The sequence below is a fragment of the Raphanus sativus genome, chromosome 5, assembly GCF_000801105.2.
Source record: "Raphanus sativus cultivar WK10039 chromosome 5, ASM80110v3, whole genome shotgun sequence".
In the NCBI taxonomy this organism is placed as follows: domain Eukaryota; kingdom Viridiplantae; phylum Streptophyta; class Magnoliopsida; order Brassicales; family Brassicaceae; genus Raphanus; species Raphanus sativus.
Genome location: NC_079515.1, coordinates 28,999,254 through 29,023,709, shown reverse-complemented (window position 1 = coordinate 29,023,709; position 24,456 = coordinate 28,999,254). Strand labels below are relative to the sequence as shown.

Below are 24,456 nucleotides of genomic sequence, written 5' to 3'. Positions count from 1 at the left end.
ATGTGATTTTAGGATACAAGTGGTTAGAGACACTGGTAAAAACAAGTATCAATTAAAAACCGCACATTTGACATGCTCTCGCATTTGCTAGGTAACATGTTTTTTTCTTTTTAAATGTTCCCTTTATATCTGTTTGTATCTAAAAAAAATTATTTACATGCTTTCATGTGAAGAGATAACTGCGGTATCGCAGGAGGAAGATTTTTAATGGATTCAAGTCTAAAATATCTGAAGAAGTTAAGTTGTTATTATGTTCAATGCAACTATCAAGAATGAAGGATAAAAAATAGTATTGAGCTCGGAACAGTCATTAACCGATGTCACAATCGCGACCACCTATGTGCTATGTTGTCCCAAAGCAGAGGAAAGGAGAGCTGGAACAAGCATAACTTCTGTCTATCCCAAAGAGTTAACGCCAAGTAAGTACGTCTCCAGTCTAACGGATAAATCTCAAGGAGTTGCAAGACAAAAAAACAAACACAATCTTCTTTGGTCCGATGCCAAATTGCACCAAAGACACTGGTGCCAAAGAATTATGTTACAAATTTTAATTGTTGGAAAAAAATCATGCCTGCACAAGTTGCAGGCCAACCACCTAGTTATACTAACATATGGAAACTCAAATCTAAATGAAAAATTGAAATATTATTAAGATTTCAGAAGTCTTTCTACCTGACAAATGAAAGTATTGCTCCTTCGCTTTCATGCATAGAATCTAGGGAATGCATAAAGTGAATAATGATTTTTTAAAAATGTTGTTCTTTATATGGTTTATGTTAACATGAATAACATTTTTTTTGTTGTTCTTGATGATGATTTTTTGTTAAGATGAATAATGATATGTTGATCTTATTATAATATATATGAATATATGCCATCATTGATATTTGATTCATCGACACACAAAACAGCTGAAACACATGGATTTATTTATTTATTTTGCTGAACTATAGATCGAAACAAACACAATGGTTTCCTATAATTTATCACTAAGTTTTCAGTATATGGTAGTTGCCAAGATAGATCTGATGTCTTCGGCTACGGATACTGCATCTTGGGCGGCTCCAGCGATTCCCTTCCTCGAAAATCCAGCACAATAAAGATTATTTTCTCCTTTCCAATGTTTCGGCATTGGGTTTTTGGGAAAACCATCTTTCTTCATCATGTATTCATAGTTCTGTGTTTTAATATTTCACAAAACACATAATCACAGTCATAATCATATTTAACTCAGTTGGTTAAGTGAAAAAGGTTTTAATTTGTTTGGAGTAGATGGCTTTTTCTTACCTTTAACCAATTGCAGACTGAGCTTTTGTAACCAGTCGCAAACACAATCACATCGAAATCTTGTTTCTTTCCATTTTCAAATGTTAAGGTCTTCTCTTGGATGCTTCTTATGCCACCATTGATAACCTAATTAAGAATGCAACGTTAGGTGGTTGAAAAAAATTCCACAATATATTACTACTTCTCAGATATATTAAGCTCTCTTAAACCTTGACCAGTGAAAATGAAGAAAAATACACAAATATTTCCATATTCTTATTATAATGGAATTTATAAAGATAAACTTGAATTTTGGTTTAATTTTGATGGACAATGGAAGATACCTGAATCTTGCCATCGCAAATCTTTTGAACAGTTCCAACATCAATAACAGGAGCTTTTCCACTAAAGAGTTTTGTTGCGAAAGGGCCTTGTTTTGGCCGGAAGAGCCCATACTTAGAGAGATCTCCGTACATAAATGATCTTGCCGTGGACACCGCCATCACCAATGTATCAACCATTTTCACCGGACAATACTTTAATAGTGACATCCCTAAGTATACTTCTTCTTTGGTCAATATGTGTCTCTGCACAGATTTATAGAATAAAATAAATAAGATATCATATGATAAAACATAATTAAACTGTACCAAAAATATACTAAAATTTTAATAAAAATTAAATCCATATTCTACTACGTAGCCAAAGGTCAAGCATAAGAGTTTTTAAAAATGAATGGGCAGTAACAATTATAGTTGAGAGGCGTATTAGCAAATTCTTTCACATTTACATGCAAGACAAGTGTGCATCTTTAACGTTAATGCATTCAGACAAAAATAATTAAAAGACAATTGCAATATTAATTAGTTTCGTACCGGAGTTCGAACAAGGACGGTGGTATTAGCATCAAAGTTACAGAGGTCAAAACTTATCTCCATACCAGAATTTCCACCTCCGACCACTAGAACATTTTGACCTTTAAAATCACGACCAGACTTATACATGCTTGAATGTACAATCTCTCCGGGGAAAGTATCAATCCCTTTCACAGTCGGAATATTTCCATCTCCATTCTCTCCGGTCGCAACCACCAGAAACTCCGACCAGTACACCTCGGTTTCTCCCGTTACAATGTTTTCTGCCTCTACCCTCCACTTGTTATTGGACACCTCGAACGTTGAGAACTTCACGGCGCAGTTGTATCTAGGTTTTATGTCAAAGCGGGTGACATAAGCGTCAAGGTATTCGATGAAAAGATCTTTGGACATAAAGGTTGGAACATCAGAACCGTGAGGCATGTAAGGTAGCTGGCAGAAGTTTTTGGCTAAGTGAAGCTTGAGACGTTCGTAGGCTCGTTTCTTCCAAAGTGATGCATGGATGTCTTCTTTCTCGAGGATTATGTTTGGGATTGAGTGTTGGTTTAGACAAACCGATGTTGCCAAGCCGGCTGGTCCAGCACCCACAATCAACACTACGGTCTCCATATGTGTATCTTGTTTAGTTTGATAGATTCTCTCTTGTGTGTTATGATTACGGTTCTTCATTATGTTGTAGTGTTATTTATATATAGTTGAGGGAAATGGATATGTAACATAAACTTTGAACCCGATTAATTATGGAACTTTTATATATTTTGCCATCTGTAAGCCAATGCATAATAGTATTTATGAGTGCTAGATTTTGTTAACTATATTTTGAACAAAAATAGAAATTAGCATAATGTTAAGAATACAAAAAGGTAAAGAGAAAAAGTAATAATACACCTATTATCTTTATCCAGAAAGAAAAACAAAAAATAATATCCACGTTGCTTCTAAATTGAATGGACAGAGAAGATGTATGATATATTGTTTCTCTATGAGTAGATTTTTTATACTGAGTCATCTTGAATATCTGACTATGCTATTAACTACTACTATACCCTCTTAGATACTAATTAGTTCTTGTTTGAATAATTGATAAGTCTATGACATGTGTCAAATACTCAAGTAGAGAACTGGAATTACTAGGTACAAAAAGTAAACTTAAAAGAATTTTTGACACCCATGTTTTAATTTTCAATCAACTAATTTAAAATATAGAGCATCTATAGTAAATTTATATTGTTACTGTCCAACTATGCAGTAAAAAGGTATGTCAATTTTTTATATAGTTACGGTAACTATGTGGGTGATTGATTGAACTTTAAATATACTAGATCGATTTCCGCGCTACGCGCGGATAATTTTTATTTAAAATTTACTAATAATTAAATATGAGTATAACTCACAAAAAATTATTTTAACCATCTAAAATATGTATATGATGGTGAGCAAATGTAAAAAAAAAAAAAACTGTTAACTCAATGTTTTAAAACCGGATCAGATATTGGTTAGGTTATTATATGCCTAGAGGATCCCATTAACTCGACATTGACTCCTAAAAAAGAAAAAAAAAATTTAAACATAGTGGATTATATTTATTCATTTGATTTTATTTTACTTTGATATAGTTGAAGAAAACTAAGGTACAAATAACTAATATTTTTTTTCTAAACGTTTCACATTTTTATAGTTTTAATTTTCATCTTCGTAATTTTCAGAAAAAATAAGATGTAGTTTAATTTTATTTATTATGAAAGCTGAAATTGAAAATCGAGGCCATTACATATTGTGCTAAAATTAATTTAAAAAGTAATTTGGTCATTTGCTTGTAATAAAAGTATGTGTCATACCGTTTGTCTAGGTTTTTACTGGTGGTTTGTTACTGTTGTTCTTATACTCTTAAAATATTATTATTTTGTAATATTTATTTTTGTTTTTTTCAGTTATATGGATCATAACAAATATCCGCTTTAAATTATAGTTTTTGTTATTTGAAAATCAAAGGGATGGTGGTGAATCAAAAACAGATTAAAAATTAATGATCTGGACGAAATAAATTGGATCATAAATACTTTTGAATATCGAGATATTTGATTCATGCCCATCCCTTGTTAGAAGTTTTACATTCTTGTTTTGCCTGAAATGCTCACATTCTTGTGCAGTTATTTAACACCCCCTCTGAAGTTTTACATTCATAGGGTTGTGTAAATTTGAAGAGGGATGATTGCGTTTCTTGTAACCCCGTGGTTTGATTTGCAGATGTTTTTAAATTTCTCCATATAACAGGTTGTAAGAGGGTTGATTGAACTTATATTGGCTACAATTTGGAGCTGCTGAAGTTTTTTTCTTTTCATAGTTGCTTAGATTTTTTTGCTAAATGGTTGCTAATTTTGATGCTAAGTTGAAAGTCGTGTGTTTTCTGGTTTTAAAAAGTCTTTTGTTTGGATATTGATTCAACTGTGGTTGTCGTTTTTATTTGAGATTTGTATACCTTCCCTTCCAAGTAACTTGTAATGAATATTAAGGAAGCTCAATTTCTCAAAAAAACAAAATATTAAGGAAGCCCAAAAAGAGTATTAAAGCCCACACGTTGGCTCACTCATCTATTGTTTGTCTATACCATTTAATGTAACGTAAGATTCTTTGTAGTTTATGAACTTTGTGGATGCTGGACAGTGGACACGACTAATGAGCCTGCCAAATGGGTCTTAGTATTTCCTGCAAAGTATATTTACTTCAATTAAACTAAGTAGCAGACAAAAAAAAGTGAGTAAAGAATATACGTACACCTCACACATCCATAAGCAAATTCAGGCTTATTTTCAATCATTTGAGCTTTATACAGTACAGCACTGGAAACCACCTTCGTGACACTTCGTTGATGTCACAGTTTCTGTATTTGGGGATCCATTAACGTTTGAATCAAGTTTAGGAAACACCGTATCAATTTTGACCTTATCATTACTCAATTGACGTGTACTTCGTTAGATAGTTTGAATATAGGCAATATTCTTGGACGTGAAGGTAGCCCATCCTCAACTCTACAATGATGTTATCATTATGTGTGTGAAACACCTGTTTAAATTGAAAGCGCAAGTGTCATTGGGGTGATCACTGTTGTATCCCGTGTTACTGTTGTATCTTGCGTTAAAAGGGTAGAATCAGTGAAGTCACTTGATTGACGACTATGGCCGTAAGAGAAAAGTTGAGTTCCTCTATCTCTTGCTCGTGTGCCCTTTATCTGTGTCATAGGCACAGTCCTAGACAAATGCATCCTCTTTACTTTTTCTTCTAGATTCATGCTCGATAAAGGGATGTAAGAAACAGAGGAAGCTGCATAAGGGAAGGTTGATTCTTCTGATAGTTTCCCATCACCATTGCTCTGCATTTACAACAACACATGTTTAATTTAATCCTAATTGCTTGAGTTTGAGAAGAGAGAGAATCCAAACTTGGCCTGACTATACTTCGCCAGCATTAAGTTCTTCCAGGAGAGCTCCAAGTACATGTTGGGGACAATACTTATCTGGAGTGAATTTGCTTGCCTATATTCATTAGTGGAAGGGTGATTGAGTGTAGAGCCGTACCTAAAGTGCAACTTGTTGTTTTAATAGTATCTTGAATATGCTATTCAGTTTTTCTTAAGTTGGATACAAGGCAATATACATCTTTGATATTTGATATGGGAAGAATAATACGAATTTATCTTCAGAGTTTGGTGTAACCAAACTTTTTTTTTTAGTGTGTAATTTAACTATTTTATTACCGTCTGAAGTAATCGTTCAATAGATTGGATCTAAAGAATTTGTCGTGTACATATAATGTCAGCAAAAATAAAATATAAACATGGGAAATAGACTATTAGATGTTGTTTTTCTGTTTGCCAAAAAAAAAAGATGTTGTTTTTCTTCTATCTTCAAAGTAACAATCGATGAGTTTAGTAAATTATTTCCATTAGAAGAAAACTCTGATCTAGGTCAGTGATCTCAGATGGCTTAGTTGGTCAAGTTGTCCTCCAGACCCTCCATTGGGGGCTTGAATATAGGCAGGCGAGTCTCCCCTGAACATGGAGTCAAGTAGCCCTACATACCATCACTGGAAGCAGTTCCAAGAACATCATGAAACAGATTGGGGAGATTTTAAGAGTTGCAAGTATAAAATCAAAATTACCAGCTGACTTAATACTCATCCACTATGACGTAAAAAAAAAGAGAAAGTTTTGTTTCATTTAAATTATGAACCTTAGCTCCTGTCTAACTTTGATATGAAGAGCATGTTGCAAAAACAGTTATACGCTTTTTTCATCCTGCCGAAATAAAGAAAAACACTTGACAGATAATCATTTAAGAATACAGAGCCTGATCTAAAGACAATTATTCAAACATTGGAGTGACGTGCTGGCACCTTTATATTTTTATTTTTTTCTTAGTATTTTCATTTCATCAACAGTTGCTATTAGCTCTCCATGTCTGAAACTGTATAAGAAGCTTCAACGGCATCTCTCCTCGATCATTATCCTGTAAAGCCAATCGTTCTCTCAGATATACACAAAACCAAGTAAGGCTCGGGAAGACAAATGTTAACAAACGGTACTACGGGAGGTAAATGCAGACCTTTTTATGACCCAAATTTGTGAAGGTTTGTTCTCAAATTAATTGCAATGCTTCCAAAAATATTGATGAAGCTCCGATGACACAATCTCCCATGGTTAAAGAACAGAACATCAATCATCTAAAGCTGTAAACCTGGTGCAATCACAACCTCAGGCTCTCATAGGAAATTAAAGCCTTCCAAATCTGCAAGAAAAGAACCCATCTAAGCATATAACCTAAGAGGGGCTATGTGAGGAAATTGCAAGAGATAGAAACAAAACACAATCTTGCAGCATCACAATCAACAAACGATTGGTAGTCTTGTAATTTATAATGCTGCAGCTGTTTTAAATAAGCGAGTGTGGACCATTATTGTAATTTTAGACGCCAGACTGTAGATAAAACATAAGGAAAAATGTCAAACCTAACTTGAAGAAAATATAAGCATGGAGATAGCATTGACAGCGCTTTTAGATGATCACGTGATGTAAAGTTATTCAAGTTAAACCAAACAGAATGCATCAAGAGACTACTTACGTACCATACCGTGTTCCTGATAAAAGCTTGTGCACCAGGTGGTTTCAGATAGAATTGATAAGCATGATGCCCTTCACTCTGTCAAACAATTAACTCAGAGTGAGATTCAAGTCCTAACATTGCTTTATTCTTAAAGTGACTATATTAGCCTTAGACAAAAACACATATATAACTGTGAAAGCACAACTTGTTTTTGTAAACAGAAAATATCAATAAAGCTGGAAACATATAAAAGTGCAAGAATAGATACGGACTTTGGTCGCTAAACTAACTTGCTAAGAGATGAAATTTTCACTTAATCAGTCGCTCCAAAGACTTCTCTACAGCAAGGTAATGCGCTCCTTTAGTGGGAACATGATTCTTGCTAAGAACAGATACTCCTAGAGACTCCCTTCATAACCTCATCACAACAGAAGAATCCTGACACAACAAAGTTCTCGTTAGTGTGAAGACCATACAATAACCTAAAGCAGAATATGTTCTATGTTTACCTGATGCATAGTCTCCTGAAGTGCTTCAATAGTATTCTCTAGCGTCCAAGACAGTTCACTGTCCCAAGCAAGAGTTGTAGCCATTAGCCAACATTGAGCTTCCACCTAATTCATTAAACTCAACTTGCGTCAACGGAAGTGTCGGAATGACTGGTATCTTATGAAAAAAAAGCTTGAAACTTTAGGCTACAGAGTCTTAATGACATGAAAAAGAGGAGATTATGAAGAACCTTGCCTCAAGGCCAGCGTACACATCAATGAAAAGTGCATACCCAGCAGGACCATAACCTGTTTTCATTCCGTCAAGACAAAACTCATGTCAGCTTCTGAAACTAATCTAAGAACTTGTCCTAAAATGCATCAATTGTCACTGATATCATTTTTCAATGTTAATTGAACTTACGATGAAAGTGGAGACCGCCGCTACGCCTTTTGACTTCATCGAGGTGACATCGCCGGAAGAGACACCGGTCTGGACGACTGGTTTGACGGGACCGGAGGAGACCGCCGCTACGTCTTTTGGTTTCATGGAGCTGACGTCGCCGGAAGAGACACCTGTTTGGACCACGGTTTAAACCGGAGTTGAGGGGACCGCCGCTTCCCCGTTCGGTTTTACTGAGTCGGGAACACCGGATAACTTCATCGGAAAGCGCAGTGGAGAGGATTTAAGAACTTCTGATGAAAACCAAAACACAGAGAATGAGATCTTATATAGAATCTCAGAGGGAGAAAGCAAAAAGAAACCATTAATGGGATTAAAGAGTGAAGAAGAGTGGGGAGAGAATTGATTGTTCCTACGAAAGATCTCTTAACGGAGGAAACGAAGAAGAGAAGAAAATAGAAAACCAATCGACAATCGTGAAAGGAGAAAGGGGATCTCAGCGTGAGATGGGCTTCACGGGCTCATCAAATTAGAACGATACGGACCGGTGATTTCGAAGCCCAAATGTTAGACTCGACGCATCTGACGTGGTTAAATGCTCTCTTCCTATTGGACGATTTAATTGGGTGACGTGGACAGCCTAACCTTTGAAGATATTTAGCTTTTAGTATTGTATTGATATTTATTTCTATATCATCAAATTTACCAATATAACTTTATCTTAAAAGTAAAAGCTTACATAAACATTTTACTAATTTTTATTAATTAATCATGAATTAGCTTAATTTCAAAATCTATAAAAAATAAGGATTTTTTAAAATATATTTTAGGTAAAATATATACATCTTTACCATTTAGGCTGTCGGTAAGTTGAAACATTCTTTTTTCTTACAGTTTCCATTTAACAGACAATATTTTATCATTTCACTGGGTTGTAGCTTGATAATAACATCTTGAACAACACCAAAAAGTTATGTGTTTTCTCCTTTTAATTGGGGATTTTTGATTTTCAAAAGTAAAATATCACTTTTAACATGTTTAAATTTAACTTTTATATTTTACAATAATAATGAGCTAATATATTCATCAAAATTGTCTTGAACTTGATAAATATTGTGTATGTTTGACGGAATAACAAGCAAAACTATAAAATCGTAAGAACATCAACAATAATTTTACCAACTATAGAACTATATAATATAAATTTTAGTTTTTTACATATATATATATATATATATATATATATATATATATAAGTATGTTATTATATTCTAATGTATAAAATTATTTTCTTAATCAAATTAGTTATAAATAATTTAAAAATTAAGATTAATTATATTTCTGTAAAATGAAGTATATTGTAAAATCTCTCTCTATATATGTGTGTGTGTTGTATATAATTAGTTAATTTTAATATTGTAATAAATAAATAAAAACATATATAATTTTAGTGATATCATTATTATTTGGTGTAGTATTTTAATTATGATTATAAAATGAATCCAAGAAAATTATGTAAATATAAATTTGTGATAAAGTTTCTAATAATTATTAGATATTTACTTAATTATTTAAATATCTATTAATTAAAAGTATCTGTATCATAAAAATACATTGAAAGTTTCATTGAATGCAATCATATAGAGAATTTTCAGTTATTTATTTTGAACATATTAAAATTTATTTTATTTTTTGTGACCTAGTTTAATATGATGAAAATATCTTTAATAAAATATTATGTTTGAACTAATATCTTAATGATATATTTAAACAACGCTTATGATAAATAGTACTTCTGTTTTAATAGAATTGAAAATATAAACATATTTTAGGTTAAGATTTTATTTTCAAAATTACACTCTTATTTTTTTTCTAGAGCTACACTCTTTTTTTTAACGCTGATTTATTATGATATTACAATTATTAGGAACATTATATAGACGATTCGATAACCGACAATACTACCTGTCTTATGAAGATCTATGCCTAACTGCATCATCTGAACCGTCCTATGAAGATCCACGCCTGACCAGATTTACTTGCACCATGTTGAAGATCTCTTGTAATCCTTCCTTCCATAATCGCATAGTTGCCTGTAATCATTCCTTCCATAATCTGCATAGTTGTCTAGTAAATCGCGTTCTCTCCGGGACTTGAAACCTGAATTTGAGAAAAACTGCAATAAATTGCATAGTCTGGGAGTCGAACCCCAGACCTGAATGTAGAAGTCTTTAGACCTTAACCATTAGGCTAAGGTGTTTCCACAGAGCTACACTCTTATCTTAGTTAAATTAACTAAACTTAGTTAAACTAACTAAATTATCCAAATATTTGTTTTCTAAATATTTTAATGTGTAAATTTAATATTTTAATAACAACATAAGAACTTAGAATTATGCATTAAATTTTTGGGGTGGCTATTATCGATTAGGTTTTCAATTACAGCAATCTAACATTCTAGGTTGATAGTTCCAAAAGAAAAATTGGTTATCGTATATACTAGGACTTCATTATTCTTGGGGTACCCTTATTCTTGCAATTTTTGACAGAACATACTGAACATGGCCCGCTTAAAGTGGTAAGAATCTCTTGTCAACATGTTATTAGGCTTAAAAGTACGAGGTGATTGATGATAATAACAACCTGAGGTGTGTTCTCAATGCTGCCTGGAGCTGCTGCTGAAATGATGCCGAAAGGTCACGAGAAAGAAAGCCAAGCGAAGATAAAGCGACACATGACAATTATGGATGGATCCTATGACAAATGAAGGTGAGAACAATATTATATCTTCAAATTTGGAGGAAGTTTCAAGAAGTAACAAGTGATGGTGTTTTGGTTGGTGCAGAACTGGATAGATCGAACACAAAGGTGTTTAACGAGTCAAGGATGATGCTGATAGCGAGAGGATCAGGGAGGCTTGTAAGAGAGGTAATGGAGATGTTGGAGATGATGGAGCAAGATAAAAGGGCTCAAGATCCCAAAGAATGGAGACATGAGTGCATTCTCGAGAAACATGAACGCTCAGCACATGAGCAAGGTCCTCCCTCCTCAGATGCCCAAGCAGATTGGTGGCATGGGTGGTCTGCAGAGTCTAATGAAACAGATGGTTTCGGGCAAGGACATGATGGGAATGTCGGCGGCAAAGACGAGTAGTTTCTTTCTTTCTTGCACACCTATAAACTAACACACCTTGGTCGTTTGTTATTATTAATTTTATTCTTTTTTTCCTATTTGTAAAATATCTACTCTTGATGTCCCCTATTTTACTCAAGAATGGTCTACTCTCTTTGATCATTTTGTTGCATCTAGAACTAGAAGCATTGTTTATGGCTAACCCTATCCAAATGAAATATATAAGTATCAAACAAATCTTTAAGTCGGATAATGTACTGATTTTTCTTTTACTCGATAGAGACAAACAGTTAGGTGATATATAGTTTAAGTGCAGTTACTTAATTTGCTTTATCTCACTTTTTAAAATAATTACAGATGATATAAGTAGATTGCATAGGCTGGAGCAAATAGTACGAAATTAAACATGGAATCTGGTAAAGAACAAAAGTGTTACAAGACCAAACAAAAAAATGCAGCATATCAAAAACAGAGATTTGATAAATTCATAAAACATGATCTTAACTACCTAATATCATGACAACACAGTTCGATAAAAAAACAGCTTTTTGGTCTGGTTTGGCTAATTTTCAGAAATTACTAAATCAACCAAAAAAAAAATATCTCCTTTTTCCTGATAAAATGTCTATTGTTGTATCTAATCTACACACAACTGAAGACGGGAAGCAAACATATACTTGTCTGATCCTTAATGCCTAACCTCAAAGATGAGGAGATGACGCAAGTTTTAACCTTTCTCAGCAGCTCCAGCTTACTGTGGCGGTTCTGTTTTAAGAAACACTAGAGTTGCATTTAAGTTAGCTCTTCTTGACTTTGCTGATATATGCCTACAAGTTTAAAACATCACACATGAAATCTAACAAATTGGTGTCTTAAGCTAGAGAAGTATGCATGTGTACGAACAAAAAGAACCTGAACAAGCTTGGTAAGCTTTGGTTTTGAAGCTGATAGATAATGGTCGATCTTCTCCTGTGTTTGAGGAATGCTTCCGGTTTGGATTGCACCGGTTACTTTGTCAACTACCTTCTTGACTATGTTTTTGTAAGCATCTTTGTTCATCCCACCTTCTTTCCAAGCAGGTTTTAGAAGCTCCTTAACAATCTCCACTAGAGAAAACTTGAACGCTCTCATTCCCTTTGGATCCTTTTCTTTCTTCTTGTTTTCGTCGCCTGCCCCATCATCTTCATCATCTTCTTCTTCCTCCACTACCTTCTCTGCATCAGTCTCTTCAGTCTTTCTCCCATCTGGTTCTTTGCCAGCTTCTTCTTCTCTCCTTTTGTCCCTCTTTTCCTCTGAAGAAGGCTTTGGATTCTCAGCTACCGAGACCAAACTGTTGCTGTTGTTTATCTGTAATGCAGTAACTGCTGGAACTACTCCGGTATGAATGGAGTTATTACTAAGGATGTCAGTTTGAGTATGTGAAGATTGTTCCTTTTGTCCATATACTTGAGGCAGCTGCATTGACTGTATGGGATTTAAAGTAGAATGAAGGTTTGTAATTGGCTGCCCGTTTCCAAAAAGTTGTGCTAGAGATGCTGAGATGTTACTAATATGATTGAGCTCTTCTCTGCTCACAGCATTTCCATTCTCAGGGAGATGTGTAGCAGCAGCAGGAGGAGGTGGCAGCACTTGACTTCCTCCCGCAGCTATTGGTGTGTTTTGGTAAGGCAATGCACTCTGAATCTGACTAAATGCTTGGACGGGAGGAGCCGAGTTATTGCTGAAACCATGATGCGAAGAAGCTACAGTCTTTTCACCTACACTTGGAAACATACCAATGCTTCTTCGATCTCCAACTTGCTGAGACATAACTTCTTCTGCAGAACCATGCTCATAAGAAGGTGCTAAACTATCTTTCTCTCCATTCAGAGGTTTCTTTAACGTTTTAACTCCATAGTTCCAATCCGGAGACATCTCCATATCGTCAATCCAGTTGCCATTATTACCCTTAGCTCCCTCGCTGGACTTCCCTGTATCTGATCTTTCGTTCCATCTATGATTATTGTCATGTCTACCAAACATCTCGTCTTGTGGCTTTCTCCCAGGACTTGTCCTCGCACCATGGTGAGAAAACCTGCAACTTGTGCCATTACGACAGTTCCCTAACGCAAAGTACCTGCACGGAACATTGGAGATCCTGTTGTATTCTCTCTCAGAAACATCCCTTCTCTGCGTTTCTCTTCTTGAGTTATTATTATTATTATTATCCTCAGAGCTATAGTCAGACCTCCCACCAACCCTTAAGGGATATTGTTCTCTGGAATCTTCTTCCTTATAGTAACTAGTATCTCTTGTCTTTCTATTTTTAGGTTCCCAATCATGGTCACCACCAGCTCTGTTGTATCTCCCATCAACTTCTCTCCCTGACCTTGTCTTGTGTCTGCTGTCATAGGATCCTCCTCCTCCTGCATCTCGCCTTACTCTCTGCACTGGGCTTCGGCTCCGGCTCCTGCTGTTACTTCTACTCCCACTCCTATGAAATCAATGAGACAGTAAATTTTTATATATAGGCAAAAGGGAACTAAGACAAATTGTAAGCGACACACTAACCTACGGGTTCTAGGCCTGTCCCAACTTTCATCTTGTTCAGAAGAAGACTTTCTAGAATCATAGTAACCCATCATGGCGGCGGCATCACCTCCTCTGCTGCTTCTGGGAGGCCAAGCTTCTCCTGGATGTTGTTGTTGTCTAGATTTCAGATGCTCGTCATCAACAACATCGGGAGCAGATCTCTTGCTGCTCCCATTTCTACCCTTACCCTCTGGATAGAAGCGTTCATGTTGCTGCTCAGAGTAATCGTTTCCACTAAGATCTTCTTCCTTGGAATCCCATTTGGAAACACGTTTTCTCCCAGAGACACTCATCCTCGCACGAACAGGCCTCACCAGAAGAGAAGTAAATATCTAGGAAGATTATCTGCAGAGAAGATTTAAGGTAAAAGCTCTAATTAGAAACAAACATACAGCCCCCAAAGATTCCAAAGGTAAAAACTTTTTTAAAAAGTTTTGATTTTTGATAGAGACTCAAGCGGAAGAAATGTCTCAATTTCTTAAAAGGACAAGTCCTCTAAGATTGTCCGAGAGAAATAATAGATCAAAAGTTCCTGTCTGAATCAATGTTGAAACAACAACAAGGAACATTACTTAGGACTAAACTGAGCGAGAATTCAAACTAAATCAGGAGAAGCAACCACGAACTAAATTCGAATCTAGAGTCTCGTGCCCTTCCTAAACTGGAGCTTCTTCAAATTTCTCGAAACCCTAAATTCAACCTAGGTGAAAATCAGAGAAAGAAGGGCATTTACCAGAGAGAGAGAGAGAGAGAGAGAGACCTTAGCAGCGTGCAATTGAAGTATTCATCAACGACGCGTCAAATCTAATCTAACCAGGCTTCATCGCTTCTAGGGTTTCCAGAGAATGACGGACGATGACTTTTTTAACTTTCTAATTAGTTTGAGCTTTCCTCTTCTTCTTCTTCTTTGAGTTTCAGGTTCGAGTTTTTGCTCTGCGCGTGGTGGGACCCACTCATTAGTTTTTTTACCTGCGATGCAATATTGGGGTGATCCCAGCCGTTGATTTGGTTTTATTGCCTTAACGAACCGAACTCAATTATGTTCCAGAGCGGCCACTCTTCTTTAACCCATAGAAGCTTTCTTATGATGGTTAAACTTTACTTAAAAAGATTTCACTGTTATTGATTTTGTTTTTTTTTTAGTTTTGTTAAAATCATGGGAAAATTTCACTTTTACTATTTTACTAGGTGTTTTCCTGCACCATGTGCAGTAAAATTGTTTTCAAAATTTAATTTATATTTAAAATAAGATTTATTAAATATTATAGATTTTATTATTTTTACCGATATTTAAATATAGATTTTATTTATTTAAATATTAAATTAAAATAAAATGATTTCTTATTTAAAAATATATTGTATAATTATCAAAAAATTTGAACTAACAATATTTATAGAATCTGTAGATATATAAGAATCTAATGATTTTACGATTAGAAATCAAATTTTTTAAAAAAATTGTAGCAATTTTTTAAAGATTTAGTAATACAAATTGTATAATTATAGAAAATACAATAAAATATAATTTCGAAATTTTAATGTTATATATGAATATATTTATTTTAGAGATGATTTATGCGATATTACCATATTTAAAGAAGTTTACCAAAAATAAATATCAATATTAAATGTAAGGTATGAGTTATTACCATATTAAAAAGTTTATCAAAAATATAAATCAACATTAAATGAAATAATCCATGTCATATTTTTCGGAAGCCATGTCATCAATTTAGTAGTCATGTCATATTTTTTTTGTGAAACTGATTGTAGAGAGGACATGTGGCAATACAAATTGTATAATTATAGAAAATAAAATAAAATATAATTTCAAAATTTTAATGTTATTTATGAATTATTTATTTTAGAGATGATGTATGCGATATTACCATATTTAAAGAAGTTTACCAAAAAATAAATATCAATATTAAATGTAAGGTATGAGTTATTACCATATTCTAAAAAGTTTACCAAAAATATAAATCAACATTAATCCATGTCATATTTTTCGGAAGCAATGTCATCAATTTTAGTAGCCATGTCATATTTTTTTTGTGAAACTGATTGTAGAAAGTACATGTGGCAAATATAATTGTATAATTATAGAAAATAAAATAAAATATAATTTCAAAATTTTAATGTTATATATGAATATATTTATTTTAGAGATGATGTATGCGATATTACCATATTTAAAGAACTTTACCAAAAATAAATATCAATATTAAATGTAAGGTATGAGTTATTACCATATTTTAAAAAGTTTACCAAAAATATAAATCAACATTAAATGAAATAATCCATGTCATATTTTTCGGAAGCCATGTCATCAATTATAGTAGCCATGTCATATTTTTTTTTGTGAAACTGATTGTAGAGATGACATGTGGCAAAATCACTTCTCAAATATAGTTTAAGGGATTGATATCATTAATTATTTTATTTTAATTAAAATAATATTTTCAAAAATCATTAGAGAGACAAAATAAAATATATTTTGTAGTTTTGAAATTATACATTTTCAAATTTGAATTTTTAATATATATATATATATATATATCTAAATTTTTGGGTCAAAATTTTAGATATCTAACTATTAATCATTTTCTTTAAATTTGACTTATTTGGATGTGACATTATCATTTGTTTTTTTAATATATATTTTCCCCAAAATTTCTCATATCTAAATACTAAATTTATCCAAATGCAATGTGTATAGTTCACTTGAAGGGAGGGGTAACTAAGGCCCTGTTCGTTTGTACATCTGAAAGATGCATTCAAATGGTCCATCTGGATGCTTTATCCAGATGCTCCACCTGGATGTTGTTCGTCTCTGCATTTCGTTTATCCTTTTAGATGAATCATCTTAATGCAACTATGTTCGTTTGCTTTTTTTTTTAACTTGCATCTACATCGAGATGTACTTGTTACTAAATTAATTAAAATAGACTTGTTTTAAATATTTTGGTGGGAAATTGCATTTTCGGTTTCGGCGGAAAATGTGTTTTTCGGTTTTGGCGAAAAATGTGTTTTTCGGTTTTGGCAGAAAATTATGTTTTCCCGGTTTTGGCGGAAAATTGTATTTTTCCGGTTTTGACAAGAAATTGTGTTTTCTGATGTTGACGAGAGATTGTATTTTCCCGGTTTTGGCGGGAAATTGATGTTTTTTTCGGTTTTGACGAGAAATTGATGTTTTTTCGGTTTTGACGAGAAATTGTGTTTTCCAGTTTTGACGGGAAATTGCAGTTTTCAGTTTTGGCGGGAAATTGCATTTCTCGGTTTTGGCGGGAAATTATGTTTTCCCGGTTTTGGCGGAAAATTGCATTTTCTCGGTTTTGTCGGGAAATTGCATTTTTCTGGTTTTGACGAGAAATGGCGGTTTTTGGTTTTGGCGGGAAATTTCATTTTCTCGGTTTTGGCGAGAAATTACAATTTCCCGGTTTTGGTGGAAAATGCATTTTCCGGTTTTGACGGGAAATTGCATTTTTCCGGGTTTTGACGAGAAATGATGGTTTTTGGTTTTGGCGGGAAATTTCGTTTTCTCGGTTTTGGTGGGAAATTATGTTTTTCCGGTTTTGGCAGAAAATGCGTTTTCCGGTTTTGACGGGAAATAACGGTTTTCGGTTTTGGCGGAAAATTGTGTTTTCGATTTTGGCGGGAAATTACATTTTTCGGTTTTAACGAGAAATTGTATTTTCCGATTTTGGCGGGAAATTGCGTTTTCTTGGTTTTGGCGGGATAATGTTTGTTTTCCGGTTTTGGCGGGATATTTCGTTTTCCCGGTTTTGGCGAAAAATTGTCTTTTTCTGATTTCGACGAAAAATTTTGGCGGGATATTGGGTTTTCCGATTTTGGCGGGAAATTACGTTTTTCCGGTTTTGACGAAAAATTGTGTTTTCCGATTTTGACAGAAAATTGCATTTTTCGGTTTTGACGGAAATTTTTTTTGTTTGAAAAAAAATTTATCAAATTTTTGGTAAAGACTCACCTTCAACCAGATGCTCCGTGAAGACTCACCCTCATTTGGATGAGAATTTGAGGTGAATTTTCACAAATGCAGTTGGGTGATCCATCTGGATGTAACATTTTTATGTACAAAACGAACATCAACTTGCATCTTCACCCAGATGGATCACCCAGATGAACAAACGAACATCACCTAAGATGATAATCCTAAAAACATAATTTGGAATGAAATTTATTAGCTGAGATTTTTTTTGATCAAGCTGAGATTTTTTTTTTTGATAAGTTGTAATTTTCTCTTGAGTTGGAAAATAAACCAGAACCGAACATAACCAAAACTTATCATGGTCTGATTCAGTTCGGTTTCAGATTTGATTCAATTTTGAGTTTTTAACAAAAAGAAAAAAAATTGTTTTTTTAATGGGGTTTGGTTCATGTCGTCTGGGTTAGTGTTGGTAGGTGGAGGATTGGATTTGCAGAGGGAAGAAGACCACAAAAGAAAGAAAAAAAGCCATTACAATACTTTCGAGTCATTAGCCACCAACCCACCCCTCTCACCAACTCCATTTCTCCTCCTTTTAAACCTTTCTCTCTCTCTGTCTCCTGCTTTGATCCTGATCATGGCGTCTTCTCTCACCTCCAAATCCATTCTCGGATCCACCAAACCAGGCTCTTCTTCTCCTCTGTCTCCGGACCTCCGTCGTCTCTCCTCTCCCGCGGTTCAGATCTCAATCCGAACCCAATCCAAGAAGAACCTCCGTGAGTAGTTTTCTCTCTGTTTTCAACGAAAGTTTGAACCTTTTAGGGAAACCCACATCGCTTTTATTACAAAAATTGATGTCACATTCCATTAGAACAGCAAGGAGAGATAGAAAGTAATAACCTTTATGAGTTTTTTGGCAGAGATAATAAAAGCTAGTGGAAGCTCATACGGGACTCACTTTCGAGTTTCCACCTTTGGAGAATCTCATGGAGGAGGCGTTGGCTGTATCATCGACGGGTGTCCTCCTCGGATTCCCCTCTCTGAATCTGATTTGCAATTTGATCTTGATAGGAGGTGAGGAAGAAAGAATGGCTCTTTGTTTCCGGACTCCCATCTATGTTTCTGAAAAATGATCCATTTTGGGTTTGCTTTATTTATCAGGAGACCCGGTCAGAGCCGGATCACGACTCCTAGAAAAGAGACTGATACTTGCCGGATATCTTCTGGTGTCTCCGAAGGTGTGCTTGCTTGCTTTTCACTGATTTGAGTTTGGTTTCATACCCTTGTTTCTTACTTGCTGGCATCCGTGTCCGTGATAAAATGCAGGAATGACGACGGGAACACCTATCCATGTCTTTGTGCCAAACACTGATCAGAGAGGACTTGTAAGCTTCTCACATCTCTATGCATATATTAGGAATGACAACAGTTTGTTTTTTTTTTACTTATGTTTGTGCCTAAAGCAGAATCGAATAGACAGAAAGCTTGGAGATATTAATCTCTGAGAGACTCATTGAATTTTCAGGATTACAGTGAGATGTCAGTTGCCTATAGGCCATCTCATGCTGATGCTACTTATGACATGAAGTATGGTGTCAGATCAGTACAGGTACTTTTCATTTTAATTACTTTTATGTTACACTTTTTTTTTGGTAAGGTTTTGTTTAATTGTAGTTTGAAGGCATCACTCTCGGCTTAACTGACGTTTAAGTTTCATTTTTTTAAAGGGTGGTGGGAGATCATCAGCTAGAGAGACCATAGGAAGAGTTGCTCCTGGAGCTTTAGCCAAGAAAATCTTGAAGCAATTTGCAGGAACTGAGGTGTGTTTACTTTCCGGTTTTGAGTCTTGACTTATTGACCCAATTCAAGTTTGCTTAGGTTATGATTGTCTTATGTCTTTCTCTTGTTTCTCCAGATTCTTGCCTATGTCTCGCAAGTCCACCAAGTTGTACTTCCAGAGGATTTGGTAGACCACGAGAATCTGACACTCGAACAGGTGCCACTTTCATACACTATCATTTTCCTAAGCTGCTATCAAGGTTCTTAACCTCATTTTTTGTATGTCTTGCAGATAGAAAATAACATTGTCAGGTGCCCCAATCCAGAGTACGCAGAGAAGATGATAGCTGCCATTGATGCTGTCAGGACTAAAGGGAACTCTGTTGGTGGTGTTGTGACCTGCATCGTTCGTAATGCTCCACGTGTATGAACTCACTTTTCCATTGAAATCTGCCGTTTGATTTCATTAACTTGAGCGACTGATGATCATTAAAAAGCTATTATGTGGCAGGGGCTTGGTACGCCGGTGTTCGATAAACTTGAAGCAGAACTGGCAAAAGCTTGTATGTCGTTACCTGCAACAAAGGGCTTTGAGTTTGGCAGTGGCTTCTCTGGTAAATATATAAAGTTGAACTTTGCTCTTATTCAGTTAAGTGAAAAACCTAAAGAATCATGAACGCGTAGGTACGTTTCTGACTGGTCTTGAACACAATGATGAGTTCTATACCGATGAGAACGGAAGAATACGAACAAAAACAAACCGATCCGGTGGAATTCAGGTTGGTTGTTGTGTCTTGTGTTTCTATGTGTCAATGAACTACTTTTTTCTCTTGAGAGATTGCTGATAATATTGGTTGATTTGCGTAGGGAGGGATATCAAACGGTGAGATAATAAACATGAGAGTAGCCTTCAAGCCAACATCTACAATCGGAGTAAGTTTGTGATGAAAACAATAACATGTTTGTTTGAATGATGATCATTAATTAACACATTGGCCTTCTCTTTCCAATGTGCAGAGAAAGCAGAACACTGTAACCAGAGACAAGCAAGAAACAGAGATGATTGCGCGTGGACGTCATGATCCCTGTGTTGTTCCACGAGGTTTGCTAATATAAACCTGAAACCATTGAATTGATTTTACGTTGGACCACTCCCTCAGTAATATTGATTTTGGTTTTTTGTTGCAGCTGTGCCGATGGTGGAAGCAATGGTGGCCTTAGTTCTTGTGGATCAATTGATGGCGCAATACGCGCAGTGCCATCTGTTTCCTATAAATCCAGAGCTGCAGGAACCTCTCCGGACAGCTTCTCCTCCTGTCGAGCTTGAGCAGCCGCAAAATGCTGCTGCGTTGTAAGCTCAACTCGAAAGAAGATTTTAGAGTGGATGAGACCAAAGAGAGGCTTTCACTTTTGTTGTGTGATTATTATTACTATGAATAAAAATGGTTAATTTTTGTAAGATGATTTTTACCACTATTTTAGCACTCTTTCTCTATAATATTTACAATCGTTATTATTAAACGACACACTTTTTGCACATGTGAAAACACACAGTTGATTCTCTCTACTTGGTTTTCTTGTTATCGTCTTTGTTCTGTTGTTGGAGAATCACAGGAGCAGCAGGAATGCTGAACCACCACTCTCTAAGCCGCCGCATCAGTCTCTCTGTGCTTGCTCTACGTGGAGGCGAATATCTCGTGAACAGCTCAAGAAACACCACCATGATCAAGATGTTCCAAGACAGCAGCACCATCATAGTCGTAGCGACCACTATCGCGACCGCAAACTTCTCACTCGCCTGTGGGGAAAGAGACAGTAATAAAGCTCGGAGCTTGAGGAGAACAATGTTTGCATCCTGGACTAACTGTTCTAGCTGAGAAATAGCGTTTTGAACTGCTAAAAGCTGTTCCATTGTGTTCATAGGAGGAGGCGCCACAACTCTCAGCTCCATCATTACTTTCTGTCCTTTGCTGAAACATCTTGTGAGAACTATGAAACCCGCTATGAAGAGAGACGCAAACGCCAAAACATAACCAATCCATCCCCTAAACCAAGAAAAAAAGATTTCAGACTAAACTTAACAAACAAAACCAAAACTAAAGTATATTTTACCTATAAATTATGAACGTTGATAAGAGACAGAAGACAAAAGACTTCAATGGATCGTCCCAATACGCTAACGACAAGAGCCAGTTCCCAATTTCCATTACCGGAAGTAGCAACTCCTTCATCACAGCTAAATTGGTGTCGATTCCATCAACTTTGACTCCATTAACAGTCTCTTGAGCGAGCACAACTTTCTCGTAGTTCTTTCTTGATTGCTTAACTGCTTTCTCCAACGGATTCACATCTCCAACCACAACTTCGCCTACCACAAGACTACTACTACTACTCCTTGGACTCGATCCAAACACCAAACCTAACTGAGAGACCATATCTGAGGCTGAGATAGAGTACAGTGCCCCTTCTTTGGGTTTGTTTGTCCGGTCAAGCGCTCTCGAGCTAGACATCTCTGCAAGCGTCTCGAGAATATGATCTCCACCAGGAAGCTGATCACAGAGATTGAAGGGGAGAAGGTTCTCGTAACGCACTGGGTTTGTTAAACCGAGTTCTTGAATGGCTTGCACGCGCAAAACGCCGAGCACAGCTTTAGAGATGGCTTCATCTTTTGCCACACCGGTGATGATCTTGAACTTGTTCATGTACCTGTGAACATACAACACCTCTCGGATTATGGCTAGCCAGTAATCTCGCCGTGTGTGGCCCTTGAGCTCCGGGAACTCCATTACTACTGGCTCTGGTCTACATAACAAGAGCCATTGAAAAACAAGTCAGGTAAGAAACTGATACAAATGACGTGGATGAGTCGTTGCTTACAAGGAAACAGATTTGTAAGAGACGGCCTTATCGAAAAGCCGAGTCCCCCAAGGACCGGTTAGTTCGGGTTTAACGACTTGTTTCAGATCTTCAGATAGGCTGTAACGCTTTGGCGTGTCGAAGGAGACAACCTTTATAGCCTCAAAATAGAGAGTATGGTCAGTCAGAATCAACCGACCTGCATGCATATAATAAACATTATTGTTACCACTCTTTGATCTGCGCACATAATAAACATATACACATTAACCTGGCCATGTAGACATTCCAATATGTTCAAGAACTGGTTGTGTAGTAACAGTCCCGTCAATCTCAAGAATCTTTTCTCCTTTTGATCGAACACCGGAGAGCAGAGATGACTCTGACTGGCTCTTCATCTTCTTTATCGCTCTCTCGAGTCCACACAAGTACTTGTCATAAACAGAGAAACGAAGCCGAACACCACCATCTGAAGAAGCCAGCACCCCAAACAAATTTTCGCATATGATGACATCAGCTATTACCGGAACCGCTGGAGCGATCCGAGAGAAGGCTTCTAAACCGACAGTTGGATCCCCATCAACCTGCTTCCATCATGATCAATCAGGCAAACACAAGAGATCAAAAAAAAAAGAGTGGGGCGGCTTACACTGAGTAATGACTGGCTAGTAGAAGCAGAAGGGACCTCCCAAGCAACCATCATGTCAAAAGTTAAACGCCGAAACGTTTTGTCACTTAGATGACCTGTGACTCCAACAGAGAGAGCAAGTGCCCTGAAACAGCAGTACTCTAGAAAGTTTCGCGGAAACATTGAAGGCTGCTTCACGGATCCAGACGCCTCTTGTCTGAAAATATCTTGCAGCTCGTTAACTGAAACACCAAGTATTCTGCATCATCGAATGTCTCTCCCCATCACTAAAACCAAAAAGCAGACTTCTTTTCTAGAATTTGACATACAAAATCAAAAAAAATCAAAATCTTACTTTGAACACCTGCGGATAACGACGTTTGCGACTGGAGAAAGCTCAGGTATCCAGTTCGATCCAGCGGAAGGAGAATTCTCGATCTCAGCAATTTCATCATCGAGAGAAGTTTTCTTCCCGAGCAACCAATTGAGAGAAGTATCTTTTACCAGACCTTCTAGAACATCCCGTGTTTTGCTCGTCATACTTACAAGATTATTTGTCTCCAAACACCTACAATTAGGCAAAAAACCTTACTTTCTTAGGAACACAATGTTATTTTTGATCATTTGTATTTATTTATTTGAAGTTTGAAGAAGAAGGTGTTTTCTCAACGAACCCACCCAGAAGTTAGCTAACTTCAAGCTTATTTAATCAAAGTTTAGGGTGTATGAGCTCTTCTTTCTGGAGATCCTGACTTGATTTGGGGGTTTATCAGACAAACAGAAGCGGGGAAAGTGAGACGGTAAGATTCTTTCCCAATCGGTTCTTGTCTCTTTTTTTGTTCGAGGAGATGATAAGAAGATACGTCGACCAGTACCACGTCAGCCACACGTGCCTCTCTATAAGTTACAAACACTAAACCACGTCATCTACATCGGCGGAGCTGATAGATCAAACGACCTTCAACAACCTGCAGTCTTATTCGTACACGTGTATTTATTTGGATTCGCGACCGTTTGTCATTCAACTAAGACAGATTTTAATCCGAAATCCAAATCGAACCCGAACGAAAAAACCTGATCCGTTATCTAATTTAAAATGTAAAAATATCCAAATAGTTTTTGTAGAATGATAAAAAAATATCTGAATCCGAAATATTATTAACCGAATCTAAACGGATAATTCAAAAAATCTAAAACTAATAGTTAATATAAATATTTTGAAATATAAATAAGTATTTCAATTATTAAATTCAATATTTTTAGTAATATGATATATAATAATAAATATTAAAAAATTTAAAATTCTTGTTTGTTCATTGAAATAACAAATTTACAAATCTACTCTCTATAAGGTAATATATATTAACAAATCTACAAATCTACAAAATATTTAGTTATAAATAAATACTTTAC

General features: G+C 35.7%; 4 protein-coding genes and 1 long non-coding RNA gene across 21 annotated transcripts; 1 reads left to right on the top strand and 4 right to left on the bottom strand.

The window, feature by feature from the left end:
• Nucleotides 1–997: 997 nt before the first annotated feature.
• Nucleotides 998–2,750, bottom strand: LOC108861142 (probable indole-3-pyruvate monooxygenase YUCCA10). Its single transcript, XM_018634970.2, has 4 exons — nucleotides 2,142–2,750; nucleotides 1,611–1,853; nucleotides 1,288–1,413; nucleotides 998–1,177 (listed from the first exon to the last, which is right to left on the bottom strand). Exons 1-4 carry the CDS (start codon nucleotides 2,748–2,750, stop codon nucleotides 998–1,000), a joined length of 1,158 nt encoding a protein of 385 aa, XP_018490472.2.
• A 3,140-nt stretch (nucleotides 2,751–5,890) lies between these two features.
• Nucleotides 5,891–8,763, bottom strand: LOC108811576 (uncharacterized). 14 transcript variants are annotated; one of them, XR_008946249.1, is made up of 8 exons: nucleotides 8,153–8,758; nucleotides 7,980–8,037; nucleotides 7,750–7,854; nucleotides 7,513–7,678; nucleotides 7,263–7,336; nucleotides 6,743–7,113; nucleotides 6,371–6,646; nucleotides 5,891–6,224 (listed from the first exon to the last, which is right to left on the bottom strand). It is a non-coding gene; the product is annotated as an uncharacterized LOC108811576 (long non-coding RNA). The 14 variants fall into 14 exon arrangements; XR_008946257.1 differs by lacking the exon at nucleotides 5,891–6,224 and having other exon boundaries at nucleotides 6,338–6,646; nucleotides 6,743–6,925; nucleotides 7,003–7,113; nucleotides 7,259–7,336; nucleotides 8,153–8,763; XR_008946253.1 differs by lacking the exon at nucleotides 5,891–6,224 and having other exon boundaries at nucleotides 6,338–6,646; nucleotides 6,743–6,925; nucleotides 7,003–7,113; nucleotides 8,153–8,761.
• Nucleotides 8,764–11,653: 2,890 nt separating this feature from the next.
• LOC108861546 (zinc finger CCCH domain-containing protein 38) lies at nucleotides 11,654–14,804 on the bottom strand. 2 transcript variants are annotated; one of them, XM_018635432.2, is made up of 4 exons: nucleotides 14,568–14,804; nucleotides 13,814–14,179; nucleotides 12,176–13,736; nucleotides 11,654–12,090 (listed from the first exon to the last, which is right to left on the bottom strand). In XM_018635432.2, exons 2-4 carry the CDS (start codon nucleotides 14,125–14,127, stop codon nucleotides 12,061–12,063), a joined length of 1,905 nt encoding a protein of 634 aa, XP_018490934.2. In that variant the 5' UTR covers nucleotides 14,128–14,179; nucleotides 14,568–14,804; the 3' UTR covers nucleotides 11,654–12,060. The 2 variants fall into 2 exon arrangements, with proteins under 2 accessions (XP_018490934.2, XP_018490936.2); XM_018635434.2 differs by having other exon boundaries at nucleotides 14,595–14,804.
• Nucleotides 14,805–18,249: 3,445 nt separating this feature from the next.
• LOC108861545 (chorismate synthase, chloroplastic) lies at nucleotides 18,250–21,080 on the top strand. Of its 2 annotated transcripts, XM_018635430.2 has the most exons (13): nucleotides 18,252–18,556; nucleotides 18,701–18,854; nucleotides 18,942–19,018; nucleotides 19,107–19,165; nucleotides 19,306–19,389; nucleotides 19,508–19,600; nucleotides 19,696–19,776; nucleotides 19,852–19,983; nucleotides 20,071–20,173; nucleotides 20,244–20,338; nucleotides 20,427–20,492; nucleotides 20,577–20,661; nucleotides 20,748–21,080. In XM_018635430.2, the coding sequence occupies exons 1-13, from the start codon at nucleotides 18,418–18,420 to the stop codon at nucleotides 20,912–20,914; spliced, it is 1,335 nt and encodes a 444-aa protein (XP_018490932.1). In that variant the 5' UTR covers nucleotides 18,252–18,417; the 3' UTR covers nucleotides 20,915–21,080. The 2 variants fall into 2 exon arrangements, with proteins under 2 accessions (XP_018490933.2, XP_018490932.1); XM_018635431.2 differs by lacking the exon at nucleotides 20,748–21,080 and having other exon boundaries at nucleotides 18,250–18,556; nucleotides 20,579–20,641.
• On the bottom strand, nucleotides 21,024–23,913 carry LOC108833387 (uncharacterized). 2 transcript variants are annotated; one of them, XM_018606811.2, is made up of 7 exons: nucleotides 23,718–23,913; nucleotides 23,399–23,611; nucleotides 23,065–23,302; nucleotides 22,687–22,999; nucleotides 22,437–22,614; nucleotides 21,672–22,361; nucleotides 21,024–21,604 (listed from the first exon to the last, which is right to left on the bottom strand). In XM_018606811.2, exons 2-7 carry the CDS (start codon nucleotides 23,581–23,583, stop codon nucleotides 21,124–21,126), a joined length of 2,085 nt encoding a protein of 694 aa, XP_018462313.1. In that variant the 5' UTR covers nucleotides 23,584–23,611; nucleotides 23,718–23,913; the 3' UTR covers nucleotides 21,024–21,123. The 2 variants fall into 2 exon arrangements, with proteins under 2 accessions (XP_018462313.1, XP_018462314.1); XM_018606812.2 differs by having other exon boundaries at nucleotides 23,722–23,913.
• Nucleotides 23,914–24,456: the final 543 nt, after the last annotated feature.